We start from the raw sequence: 12,153 nt of genomic DNA on the forward strand, positions 1-12,153 counted from the left end.
GTGTCACGTGAAGTCCCAGCAGCTGTGACGGGCGACGCCTGTCATTGCGAGAGTCCCACGACATGCTGTGGCGGTGCCTATTCCTTCTCTGGCTGCTGCGTGCCCCGGTGGCTGTGGCAGTCGCCTTGCCACTCACCGGGGCAGGGCCGTTTCAGGCTTCTGGGTCGTTTCGGTTCCAGGCCATTACAGGTGACGTTGCCGAGAGCCTTCTCGGCAGGCCTCCGTGTATTTGGGTAAATCACTTGGGAGCAGAGTTTCTGGCTTGTGCACTAGGGCACATTTAACTTTGTGGGACGCCGTCAGACTGTTTTCCAAGACACTTGTACTGTTACGTTCCTGGCCGCGCCGCAGGTTCTCGCGGCTCCACGTCCTTGTCAGGCCGAGCATCACTGTCTCTCCCATTTCAGCCGTTCTCCGGGGCGCGTCGTGCTGTCTCCTTGTGCTTTTACTTTCCTAGCCCGACGGTCAGCGTGGAAGCATCCTTTCAGGTGTTCCTCGGCCAGCGATACACCTTTATTGTGAAGTGTCTGTTTACCTTTGCTGCTCCTCTTAGAAGGTGGATTATTTGTCTTCTTGTCGTTGATACGTGAGAGTTCCTTAGGTATCCCAGAAACAAGGCCTCGGGTACGTGAGCTACAAGCATCCTCTCCATCTTGGGCTCGGCCTTTTCCTTCCCCAATAGCAGCAGGTGATTGAACTTTGGTGACGTTCTGGTGAGCTTTTTATTGCCTCATTCCTGAATAGGTGCATCCAACTGAGGCAGGATGGTGGGACGTTGAGACTTGCCAGCAGCATGGGAAGGAAGCCAAGAGTAGCAGGGAAAGTGGCCCTGAGAGAAGAAATGGTTCCTGGGCCAGTGACCCTGAAGGCCCCACTGCGGGGTGAGGCTGCCGGGCGGTCGGCAGACGTGCCCATGCCAGCATCTGGTTGGCCCTGCCGGTCTAGCTGCAGACGAGCCGGCGATGCTGTGACCCCCTGCCCTCTCCACATGTGAGAACTTGAGCCTGCCTGGAGTGGGGTGGGGGCAGGGCCAGCCTCACCTCATGTCATGTCTTAGTTTCCGGGCTCTTGGGGTCTCCCTGTGATTAGCGCCACCAGAGATAACCCAGGAACCGAGTGCTAGGAGGAGGGACCATTCACAAAACAAGAAAGAATTGGGACTGTTAACAATATATTTAAAGAGATAAATTCAGATTGAAGAGAAAAAAGAAAATCTGGGGAGAAGTTTAAGAGACATGTAGGATCAGCTGAGATGTTCGATGTAGCCATCACTTCCAGAGACAGGGTGGAAAACAAGAAGGGGCAGACTGGCAGGGAACGAGCACGGTCACTTCCTGGGGTGGGGATTTCGAACAAACGGCCTGCAAGGCCCGAGCAAGGAGCCGAAGTGTTTCAGAGGCACTTGGAAAACCTAGAGAGTGGAGAACGGACACGGCGGCGCCGCTGCTCAGCGGTGTGGGCGCAGGGCCCTCGCGTCCGCACACACAGGTGGAGGGGCCTGCCCATCTGGGCTCAGCGGGGTCTCCCGGAAGTTACTGGAGCACGCTCTAGCCTGGCCAGGGCCAGGGGCTCGGCTTTAGCCACCTCCATTCCCTTCTGAGTTCAGGATGGGGGAGCCAGGAGATGGGAGCTGGACTGGCTGCCGGGAGAATGGGGGCCCAAGCTGAGCAGGCGTCCCGACGTCCCCAAGATCGGTGGCCCCAGCACAGGGCCGAGCTGGTGGCCTCACATCCCAGAGTGCTCCGCAGGAGCCAGCGGGTCCAGGCCAGCCAGAGCTTCCAACCCCAGGGGGAGGCCGTGGGGGGTGTGGCAGGCAGCAGAGGCTCTCCCCAGAGGAGGGGGCGCGGGAGCCCCGGGACACGCGGGGAGTGTGAGGAGCAGCCGGGGAGACAGTTGAGCAGTAGCCCCGGAGAAGCCAGGCCGGAGTGTGGAGGCTGAGGCCTCCGGGAGCCATGGCCCAGGACAGGGGTCCCACTGCCCAGGTGGACGCCGTGGAGGAGCTTGGGGGACCGAGGTGGAGGGGCTGGGGGTGAGCCGCTCCAGGAGAAACAGCAGGCTGTTGGTTGGTGAGCTTTTATCGTCACAATAACCTATGGAATTTCTGGAGTCAGCCTGGGGGGTGAAGCTCAGAAGACTGCCTGCTTGCAGAGCCGGGGCCCAGAGCCGTGGGATGGGGCTGGCCTCCAGGGCCCGTCCCCGCAAGGACACAGGCAGGGCGCCGTGGCATGTGCATGGCGTGGGGAGACCCAGCCCAAACTGTTGAAAGCTGTTGCGGTGCTGCCCCCTCACCGCGGCCTCCGTCCCAAGCCCCCAGTAGTGCACAGGCCCCGTGGGCGCCCGCAGGACCCAGTGGCACCACCGGCAAGGACACAGATCGCGTCTGTGGGGGCACCCGGACGCCGCGAGAGCCCCCCAGGTTTACGTAGACAGCATAGACCACGTCCCCAGGGTGAGTGTGGCGCCTCCACCACCAAGGACCTGTGTGCCCCGCTGGCCTCCGGCCCGCCCGCCCGGCGGTGGCAGCGTCCGCCTCCTCTCACCGAGAGCCCTCTTGTTTCAGGAGCTGCAGCTGGAATTCGAGTCTGAAATGCAGAAGAGGGAGCACGGGTTCCGCCTGCAGGCTGACGGCATGAGCAACGCGGTGCTGACTCAGGAGCTCAAGGTGGGTGGGGGCTACTCCCTTCCCTGCGGACATGTCCTGGGGGGAGGGCCGGGTTCACGCAGAGGCCTCCCTTGTGGCACCAGGGTCAGGGGTGACATGCCTGAGGAGCGCCTGCCACCGTGACCACTACGTGGCTCCTCGCACGAGTGACGGAGGAGGGCTGGTGTCCCCGCTGTGCTTGACCCAGCCTTGGGGAAGGGCCCCCACCCGGGATAACCTCCACCCAGCCCTGGCCAAGGCCTGTGTCCTCTGTGAGCACTTGGAACGGCCTCTGGGGAGGTGCTGCTCGACCGCCATTTCCAGCAGAAGAGGCCAGGCCAGGTGGTCAGGGCCATGTGCGGCTGTGCGCCAGCCACGGTGCTCGCCACCCCTCATGGCTTCTCTAGTGCACTAGCCCCATGCTGCCAGGGCACATGCGAAGGGCGCTCATGCCTGACCTTTAGCCTGGAGATGGGTGGCGAGGGTGGGGGTGGCCTTGAGGGAGCCCGAGGTTGAGCAGGGGAGGAGGAAGCAGGGGCGGACACCTGGCCGGGGCCCTGCTGCCCCAGTGGCTTGCACCTGCACGGGCGTCCAGCAGATGTCAGTAGGGAGTGCCGCGCTCACAGTCGGGGTGGGGGGCCCTCCCGCAGGCCGCCAGCCTTCCTGCAGCGCCACAGTCCAAGGGCAGCACACGGCCAGCCCGAGGCCCCAAGATCCCGGGCCATTGTCGTGGTCAGCGTGCTGGGTGGGCAGCTCGCAGCCCAACCTCACCTCTGCAGGGCACCGCTTGTCGTGGAGCGCCAGCCTGTGTCCTGCCAGGCCCCCGCCTGGCCCCTCTGCACAGGCACCCCTGACCACACTCCCCCTGCCAGCCAGGGGCCAGGCCCAGGCTGCCCCACGGCGACCCTCAGGAGGCCACTCGAGGACTTCTGAGAGCCGAGGGGAGAGGGCAGCTGGGTCGTGCAGGGCCGTGCCCTGAGCTCACAGCCGGGTGGGCACTGCTGTGAGGGTGGGGCTGGGGACACGCAGGGCATGGGCGCTGGTCCACCCCCTTCTGCGTGCCAGGCGGCTACAAACCCCCAAGAGCCTTCTCCCTGGAGGGCTCCACGCAGACGTCAGGGCCGCAGTTCACATTCGAGGAGACTGAGGCCGTGGTCTTACACGCCCCACCTGCTTGTGCGATTCCAGTACCTGAGCAGTAGTCACAGAGCAGCCGGGACCGTGTGTTGCCGCGATAGGCTCATGCACGCGGCCCCGTCGTGGGTGCAGCCGGGGAGCCGTGGTGGTCAGGTGGGGACTTGAGGACGCCCTCACGGTGTGCTGCTCTCGAGTTGTTTTCTTCTCTCCGTTCAGCCCCAGTGCTGTCCTCATTTTGAGTTCTTTATCTCTGGAAGGTGAAACTGCTGAACAAGGAGCTCGGGGCCCTGAAGGAAGCTGCCGCCCAGGCCGCAGAGTCGCTGCGGGGTGCTGAGGCCGCCAATGCGGGGCTGGAGGAGCAGCTGCAGCACAGCCACCAGGAGCTCAGGGACCTGGCCGCCTCCAAGGACGCCCGGTGCGCAGCCACACTGCCGCCTCGGGGCTGGGGGCTTCCGCCTGGCCCGGCTTGCTCCAGGCCGGCTGGCTGTGGGCCCGTCTGCTTTTTCTGCTAATGTTTCCTCCTTTTCAGGATAAAGGACTTGGAGGGCAAACTTAACTCTGTGCAGCTCTCCAGGAAGAAGGAAGAAGAGGTCTTCAGGAGGAAGTGAGTGTTCCCGGCTCGTGGCCTCGCGGCCCCGGGGTGAGGTCCAGGCAGAGATGCCCCCCGACCTGCGGCCATCCGGCCTTTCAACTCACGGCTTTGGGTCTCCTTCCATGATCTGTTCAGGATTCTCAGTGGTAGTGAGGCTTTTTAGTGTGTTAAAACTTTTTCAAAAAATACATATACATTCTTAAGGTTTTAAGTCACCTGTACACCCAGTGTGGGGCTTGAACTCACAACCCCAAGATCAAGAGTCATGTGCTCCACCGACTAAGCCAGCCAGGTACCCCAGTGTCTTAAAGCTTTTGAGCTTAAAAGTCTGGTTAACCAGGGGCTCCTGGGTGACTCAGTTGGTGAAGTGTCTGACTCTTGATTTCCACTCAGGTCATGATCTTGGGGTCATGGGGTTGACCCCGTATCTGGCTGGCCCTGGAAAAGCAATGTTCCTCTTCATGTCCTCTTCTAGAGCCTTCTTTTTTTTTAGTTTATTTAAGTGATGTTTCCGTCCTGTGGGGCTCAAACTCACAACCCCGAAGTCAAGAGCCACACACTCCCCTGACAGCCATCCAGGTGCCCTAAAAGTGTTTTTATTTGTAAACTGAAATCGTTGAAAATGAATATGATTTTTTAGCATATTATAAATATTGGCATTAAGAAGTAAAACTGTCAGGGGCACCTGGCTGGCTCAGTCAGTAGAACACATGACTCTTGGTCTTGGGGTTATGAGTTCAAGCCCCACACTGAGTGTAGAGATTACCTAAATTTTTTTAAGAAAAAAAGAAAAAAAAGAAGTAAAACCATTCAGTCCCCCCCCTTTTTTTTAAATATAAGATTTATTTATTGAGTGCCTGGGTGATTCAGATGGTTAAATGTCTGCCTTTAGCTGCAGTCATAAATAAAAAAGAATTATTTATTTGAGACAGAGAAAGAGAGCACAAGTAGGAGCGAGAGGTAGAGGGAGAAGGAGAAGCAGACTCCCCTGAGCAGGGAGCTTGATGGATGTGGGCTCGATCCCAGGACCCTGAGATCATGACCTGAGCCAAATATCAAGAGTCTGACCGGGATGGCTAATGAAATGAGTAGTTATTTCTGACTTGCATTGCCACCTGGTGCCCTGCAGTCACTCTAAATACCCCTTGCCATTGACTTAAAAGCATAGGAACCAGCCCTTCCTGAGCTGCCAGAAATATCACATCTTCCCTTTTTCTCCTGCCTACCCTCCGATTTCTATCTGACTTTCTCAAGGACTTATATTTGAATATAACATATTTTTAAAGATTTTATTTATCCATTTGAGAGGGAGGGAGAGAGAGAGAGAGAGAGAGCACAAGTAGGGATGAGGGCCAGAGGAAGAGGGAGAAACAGACCCTGCACTGAACAGGGAGCCCGACATGGGGCTCGACCCCAGGACCCCGGGATCATGACCTGAGCTGAAGGCAGTTACTTCCCCGACTGAGCCACTCAGGTGCTCCTATAATGTGTTTTTTTTTTTTTTTTTTTTGCTTCATAAATTTGGAATCAGTCTCCTCTAACAACGATACATATATTTATATGAACTAAAAACAATGAAATTTGCTGGGGTCACAAAGCTGTACATGTTCTAAAACGTTTCTAAACGAAGGAATTCTGATAATTATTTGTATACTTTACAAAACGACATAATATATTGTAAAATTCAATAACTAAATAAACTCAGTCCCTTTAGGAATGCCCCCTGACTGAGGTGAGCGGCTGCGTGGGGGTGGCCACCGGCTTCTCCGGCAGCATCTCCAGACTTTGAACTCCTTCCAGTTATGACCAGGGCCACCTGCTGGTCTCACCTCCAGGATGTCTTTGTGTCCCGTGTCTGCTGGTGACGCAGCAGCTTCTCCAGCTCTGGGGGTCGGAGGGCTGCAGTGCCTGGCTCGTCACAGGGTCTGCACACGGTCAGCAGGGTGGTTCATGTTCTCAGGTTCCAGAAGCGAGGATAAGATGCTTTTCTAAGACCTAATCCGTGACTGTTACACGCTGGGTGCCCTTGTACTTAGTGACAGCTTGGGAAGCCCCTCATCCTGAGACGCTGGGAAAACTGGGGAATTGTGACGCGGAGAGCATGTTCATCAGCATGATGTGTATACAGCAAGATGCTTTACCATTTCTCCCTAAAACCTCAGGCTTGCAGATTTAGTTTCCATTTAGGGAACGTGTCCACAAGACCACCAAAGCCGCATCCTTCCTGAAACCACTAGCTTGGTCAGGTTGCTTGCTCTGCGAGAAAGTCTCACTTTGTTTTGTTTTTGTTTTTTTAAAGATTTTTATTTATTTATCCATGAGAGACACTGGTAGAGGGAGAAGCAGGCTCCCTGCAGGGAGCCCGATGTGGGACTCAATCTCGGGACCACGCCCTGGGCTGAAGGCAGATGCTCACCTGCTGAGCCACCTGGGCTGCCCTCACTTTGTTTTTCACTCCTGGTAAATTTGTGTATATTTGGAGGAGTATCCTCAAGACGCTGAGAATTACAGAACTCGCCTCGTACAATGCACTAAAGCAGTCTCGGTTAGGACAATTTAGTGCTAATACGCTTGACACATTTTAAAACACATTAGAGCAAGTTCTCAGAGCATGTGCAGATGCTTCGCTCAGGTCACACTGGGTGACGCTGTGGTGTCACCAGTGGCAGAAATGGAGCCAAGGTGACAGCAGGCGGGCCTCCCACCCTGCAGTCTGGTGTTTGCCTTTCGAGAGTAACTAAACGACAATCATGCAATGCAGCTCAGAAATAACTCACGTCCCTCGTTGTCACGATCAGACTTTTCCTGGTTTGATGGAGGAGAAAGGCTTATGCTGCCAGACACTGGAAAGCACAGCAAGTAGCACATGGTTTTTTGTTTTGTGTGTGTGTGTGTGTGTTTTTTTTTTTTTTTTTTGCTAATGGAAGGTAGTAAATATTGAACAGGTTGTAAGATAAATAAGATGAGGCTTAATTGCAATTAGAATGGAAAGTACTCTAATGTGTCTTGCTTGGATAAGGCTTCACCATCTCACTGAAAATGCTGATGGATCTAAAAGAAACCACGCGAGGCCTTCTGGAGAACTCCGTCGGTTCAGCGTCCCACGTGATTTCTGTTGAGGTCATGATCTCAGGGTTGTGAGTTCAAGCCCCACATCAGGCTGTGTTAGTGTGAAGCCTAAATAACATACTTTCTCTCCCTCCCTCTACCCCCCCACCCCGGTCTCTCTCAAAAAATAATAAATAAATGAAATTGTGTACAATTATGTATATATATATTTTAAAGATTTTATTTACTTATTCATGAGACACACAGAGAGAGGCAGAGATACAGGCAGAGGGAGAAGCAGGCTCCCTGTGGGGAGCCTGATGCGGGACTCGATCCCAGGACCCCAGGGTCACACCCTGAGCCAAAGTCAGATGCTCTACCGCTGAGCCACCCAGGTGTCCCAAATTTTATTTTTTAGTGTATTTAACTTTTTATTGAAACCAACTAGAGTAAAAGCATAAAAAGTCCTGAGCATTGCCCATCAGCTGTCCACACGACACCTGCCAGGTTGGTGCTCTGTCAAGATGATCATCTGTCCTGGCCATGGACATCTCATAGCCTTGGCATTTCCTGCAAAGACAGAAGCACGGCTGGCGTCCCACGGCCCCAAGTCACAGGGGAGCCCCAGGTTCCGGGGGATGCTGCTGGGCTGCAGAGGCAGCACATTGCCTGTGCCCTGCTCTTGGGGGCTGGTCGGAAAGCCGGCAGGGTGGTGGCAGGATGGCTCTACTAGAGCTCCTGTTGTGGATGTTGTCTTCTGGGGGGTGTTGAGCTCCGGAGTCATGCAAGGACCTGACATCTGAGCTGTTGAGCCAGTGTCTCCCTGAGGAGTGTGAGCAGATGGGTGTGCTGCGGCTGAGGTCAGAGGTGCGGGACCCGGGATGGGGGTGTGTACACTGCCCTGCCCCACCTGTTGCAGGCACGAGGAGCTCGACCACCTGGCCCGGGAGAGGGACGTGGCACTGGTGGCTGTGAAGGAGGCCCACGCGGAGCAGCTGCGGGCGCTGGAGGCCCGGGCCCTGGAGCTGCAGGCCCGCTGCGAGACCCTGGAGCTGCAGCTCCGCAGGGCAGAGTGGAGGCGGGCCGACGCCCTGAAGGAGAAGGATGCCGCCGTGGACCAGTGAGTGCGGGTGGGCATCTCGGCAGCCCTCTGGTCGTCTTCCCTAGTGCTTTGTCTCCTCTGTTATCCACAGGAGTGTGTGTGTGTGTGCGTATGTGTGAGTGTATGCGATTATTTGTGGGAAAATATACGTAGTGTATAACTTCCACATTAACCATGTAAAGCGCACAGTTTGCTGGCGTTAAGTACATTCGTGTTGTTGTGCAGCCACCAGACTGACTTCCCATCCCCCCCAACCTCCCAGAAGCCTGTCTGGGCTCGGTGTCTGTGACACGGCTGACCTCAGGTCGCTCTTGTGAGTGGAATCCTCCCGTGTCTGTCACCATAATGCCTTGCAGGCCCACCCATGTTGCCGGTGACAGGATGTCCTTCCTTTCTGCGGCTGAGTAGGGCTCTGAGGTGTGGATGGACCACGTTCTCTTTCCCCATTCATCTGTCCGTGGACACTTGGGTCGTGTCCACCTTTTGGCTGCTGTGGACATAAGTGTGCAAATATCTATTCAGGTGTCTCTAAAATTTCAGGGGGGATCTATCCAGAAGGGGAATTGGTGGATCCGATGGTTTGATCATTTGAGGAGCTGCCAGACTGGTTTGCAAGCAGATGCTCCATTAACTGCTTTCTTACTAAACCCAGTTTTCTTTCCAACGTGTAGACCAGGCTGCTGTGCATAGCGTCCAGGCCGACACACATGCATGTAGGACCACTGGAAATGGACTTGGAGTTGGACTCCAGGCTCCTGGCTGCCAGTGGGGAGGTGATCCTTGGAGAAGCTGTGTTTACTAAAAATGATTAAGATGGTCAACACGGTCATTGGCTCGTGTTCACCTTACTTAGCACTTACTGTATGTTTGGGACATGTGCCCGGCTCCAAGAGGGTGCTCTGCCAAATTATACTGCCGTCAGGGGGACGATGGCTCTTACTGTGCAGCACCAGGAAGTTAAAGCTTATTCAAGAAGATTTCCTTAGATTGAACAAACAGCCTTGTTTGATCTGTTCGATGCAAGCCACAGTAGTTAGAGAAGCAGAAGTGACAGTCTAACGGGCGTGTGTGTTCCCGTCATACCCTGAGCTCCGGGCTTCGCGTGGGCCCTTCTCTGGGCTGCTGTTGGGAATCTACGAAGTTCCTTGTGTAGCAGCCCCAGGCCGGCCTCCTTCCACCTGCGCTCACCATCACAGCCCATGTCTTCTCATACTAAGACACGCGCTGTGTGAAAGCCAGCAACAGGGCAGCCCGGGTGGCTCAGCGGTATAGCACCCCCTGCACCCCAGAGCGTGATCCTGGAGACCCGGGATCGAGTCCCATATCGGGCTCCCTGCATGGAGCCTGCTTCTCCCTCTGCCTGCGTCTCTGCCTCTCTCTCTCTCTGTGTCTCTCATGAATAAATAAAAATAAATAACATCTTTTTTTAAAAAAAGAAAAGAAAACCAGCAACAAAAACAGCCCAGATTTTGAGGTATTTCTTTGGGCATATTTGTGATGATTTACCTGAGAGCATCGGGTCGTGAACGCCACAGTAGAGAGGCCGTGGCCCCACGAGGTGTTGCGGGAACCCGACCGTGTCACATACCACAGATCACGACCAGCCACACAGGCCACTTCCAGTGCCCACAGTTAAGGCACAAAAAGACAGAAGGGAAATTAATCATGTTGCATGTCATTAACAGGTAATCCATATAAAAACTAAATGATATTTTGCCTAAAAGAATTACTACAGGAGGTATTTTACTACGGGAGGTATTTTACATTTTCGGGGTGCTAAATTTTGAAGCTACCTCTCAATTCAGACCAGCCACATGCTCAGAAGCCGTGTGTGGCCCGCGGCCCCGTGGTCAGCAGCACACCCGATTCTCAGGGGGAGCACCCTGCTCTCCAGAGCTCTGACCGTACTGGGCTGGGTTGGTCCGAGCAAATTCGAGCAGGAGCTAGAGTGTACTTGGGAGCACAAGCAGAGCCCTGCGGGAGGCAGATGGCTTGGTCGGTGTCTTTGGAAACTGAGAAGACCTACAAATGCAGCTCCTGAGTTCCAGCAGCTTCTCCCATTCTCTGGTGGGGGAGGGAGCTGCCACACTTGGGGTTCATAGGAGCAGAGTTGGGGAGTGCAGCAGGAAGTCCAAGCAGAAGTGCCCTGATGCTATCTGAGGCCTGGGCAGGTGACCTCTAGGGCTGCAGCTGCTCTTTCCTATCTGGAAAGTCAGGAAAAGCCTCAGTGATGGGTTACCTCCACCCCGAGGTCCTCTGCCCCTTAGAATTGCTAACAAATGGGTGATGAATCCAGAACGGGGTCCGGGTGTTTGTGTCCAGCCAACTTCTTCGTGACGTGTGGTTGGGAACGCAGCCTGAGGAGAGCCCTCACCCCCCATCGTGTCAGACACTTGGTGGTGCTGCGGTGCAGCCAGTGGAGGCCCAGACCTGTGGGGACGTGGCTCCAGGGTCACATGTGTCAGTCACATGTACCATGTCGGTCACATGTGCCACCCTGGCAACGGTCCCTGCCTGCACTTTGTCACCCTGGCCGCCCTGTGGTCCCGGAGCGGGCCCACACTCCTGTCACCTGCACAGTGTCGTACCTGGGTGTGCTCTGAGGTTCCCTACCCCGTGCAGCCCTCTGTGATTCAGAACAGGCCATGTTATTTTAGGTAAGGGTCAGGGTGAGTTTGCACGAATTGTACTAAAAATAATTTGTTGAAAGCATATGAAGAAAAATGGTCTTTTTCCTGTGGCTAAAAATAATGCTGGGAACTCTGTTTTGACAGACTCTCTCCTCTGAGAACGTCTGTGACCCCACATTTACGACGTGCTGCTTCCAGACAGGTCGGCAGCTGGGCCCAAAGGTCTCGATGCCTCCAGGTGGGGCTTGCTCCCCCCTGAGGTGGCAATCCGCACTGCTCCCTGGAATGACAGGGAAGCCAGCCTCCCGGGCTGCGGGCGGGGGGACCCAGCGCCCGTCGCACAGCTGGTGCTATGGCTTCCCCAGCCTGTGTCTCTAGGTGTCTTCTCTAGTTTCTCTCCGGTGACTCTACTGGGTGGTGGAAAGGGTTCTGTATGGCCTCATTTTACTGTTGAATTTGAAAAAGCTGTCGAACGTCCATGTGGGGGGCTGCACGAGGCGTGGCCACCCCAAGGCCTCCATGGCTCACCCATCCCCTGAACAGCCGGCGTCGGCGTGGCCTGTTGTAGGTCTTTAGTGGACACTGGGGTGGGTGGAATGGTTGGGTGGATATTTCTTCTTGGGTAAGACTGTTTCCCAATCTGGGCGAGGAGGTCTCTGCCTGATGTGGAGACGTGGGTGTGGAGGAGACCCTGGTGTCGACTTCCTTTGAGGGCTGCGCGTGTGTTGGGGGCGCCACGTAAAAGAAAGCTTGAGGGGGCCACACGCCCATATTCACACAGCTCCCCTTCTTTGTGCAGACTTCGGGAAGATGCATCGACTCTGAGGTCGGGCTGGGATGCCCAGGTTGCTCAGCTGTCCAAGGACATAATCTCCAGGGACCTTCAGATTCAGTCTCTGCAGGAGGAAGCAGGGGAGCTCAAGGCACATCTGGCCCGGTGCCAGCAGGACGTCGGAAGGTGACTTCCCCCACCTCCTCCCCACGGGGGTCTTCTCCCCGCACG

General features: G+C 55.6%; 1 protein-coding gene across 14 annotated transcripts in view; it reads left to right on the top strand.

Annotated features, from left to right (window-relative positions):
- Positions 1-12,153, top strand: part of CCDC57 (coiled-coil domain containing 57) — a 101,841-nt gene that overhangs the window by 15,399 nt on the left and 74,289 nt on the right. For all 14 annotated transcript variants that reach the window (XR_005364101.1, XR_005364100.1, XR_005364102.1 and 11 more), the window contains 5 exons: positions 2,561-2,662; positions 4,036-4,193; positions 4,308-4,382; positions 8,338-8,538; positions 11,950-12,108. Coding sequence is in view for 8 of the 14 variants with exons in the window: in XM_038546254.1 (XP_038402182.1) it covers positions 2,561-2,662; positions 4,036-4,193; positions 4,308-4,382; positions 8,338-8,538; positions 11,950-12,108 (695 nt within the window). In the remaining 6 variants the exon portion in view is untranslated. The remainder of the gene's footprint in view (positions 1-2,560; positions 2,663-4,035; positions 4,194-4,307; positions 4,383-8,337; positions 8,539-11,949; positions 12,109-12,153) is intronic.

This window comes from Canis lupus, chromosome 9, assembly GCF_011100685.1.
Source record: "Canis lupus familiaris isolate Mischka breed German Shepherd chromosome 9, alternate assembly UU_Cfam_GSD_1.0, whole genome shotgun sequence".
Taxonomy (NCBI): Eukaryota; Metazoa; Chordata; class Mammalia; order Carnivora; family Canidae; genus Canis; species Canis lupus.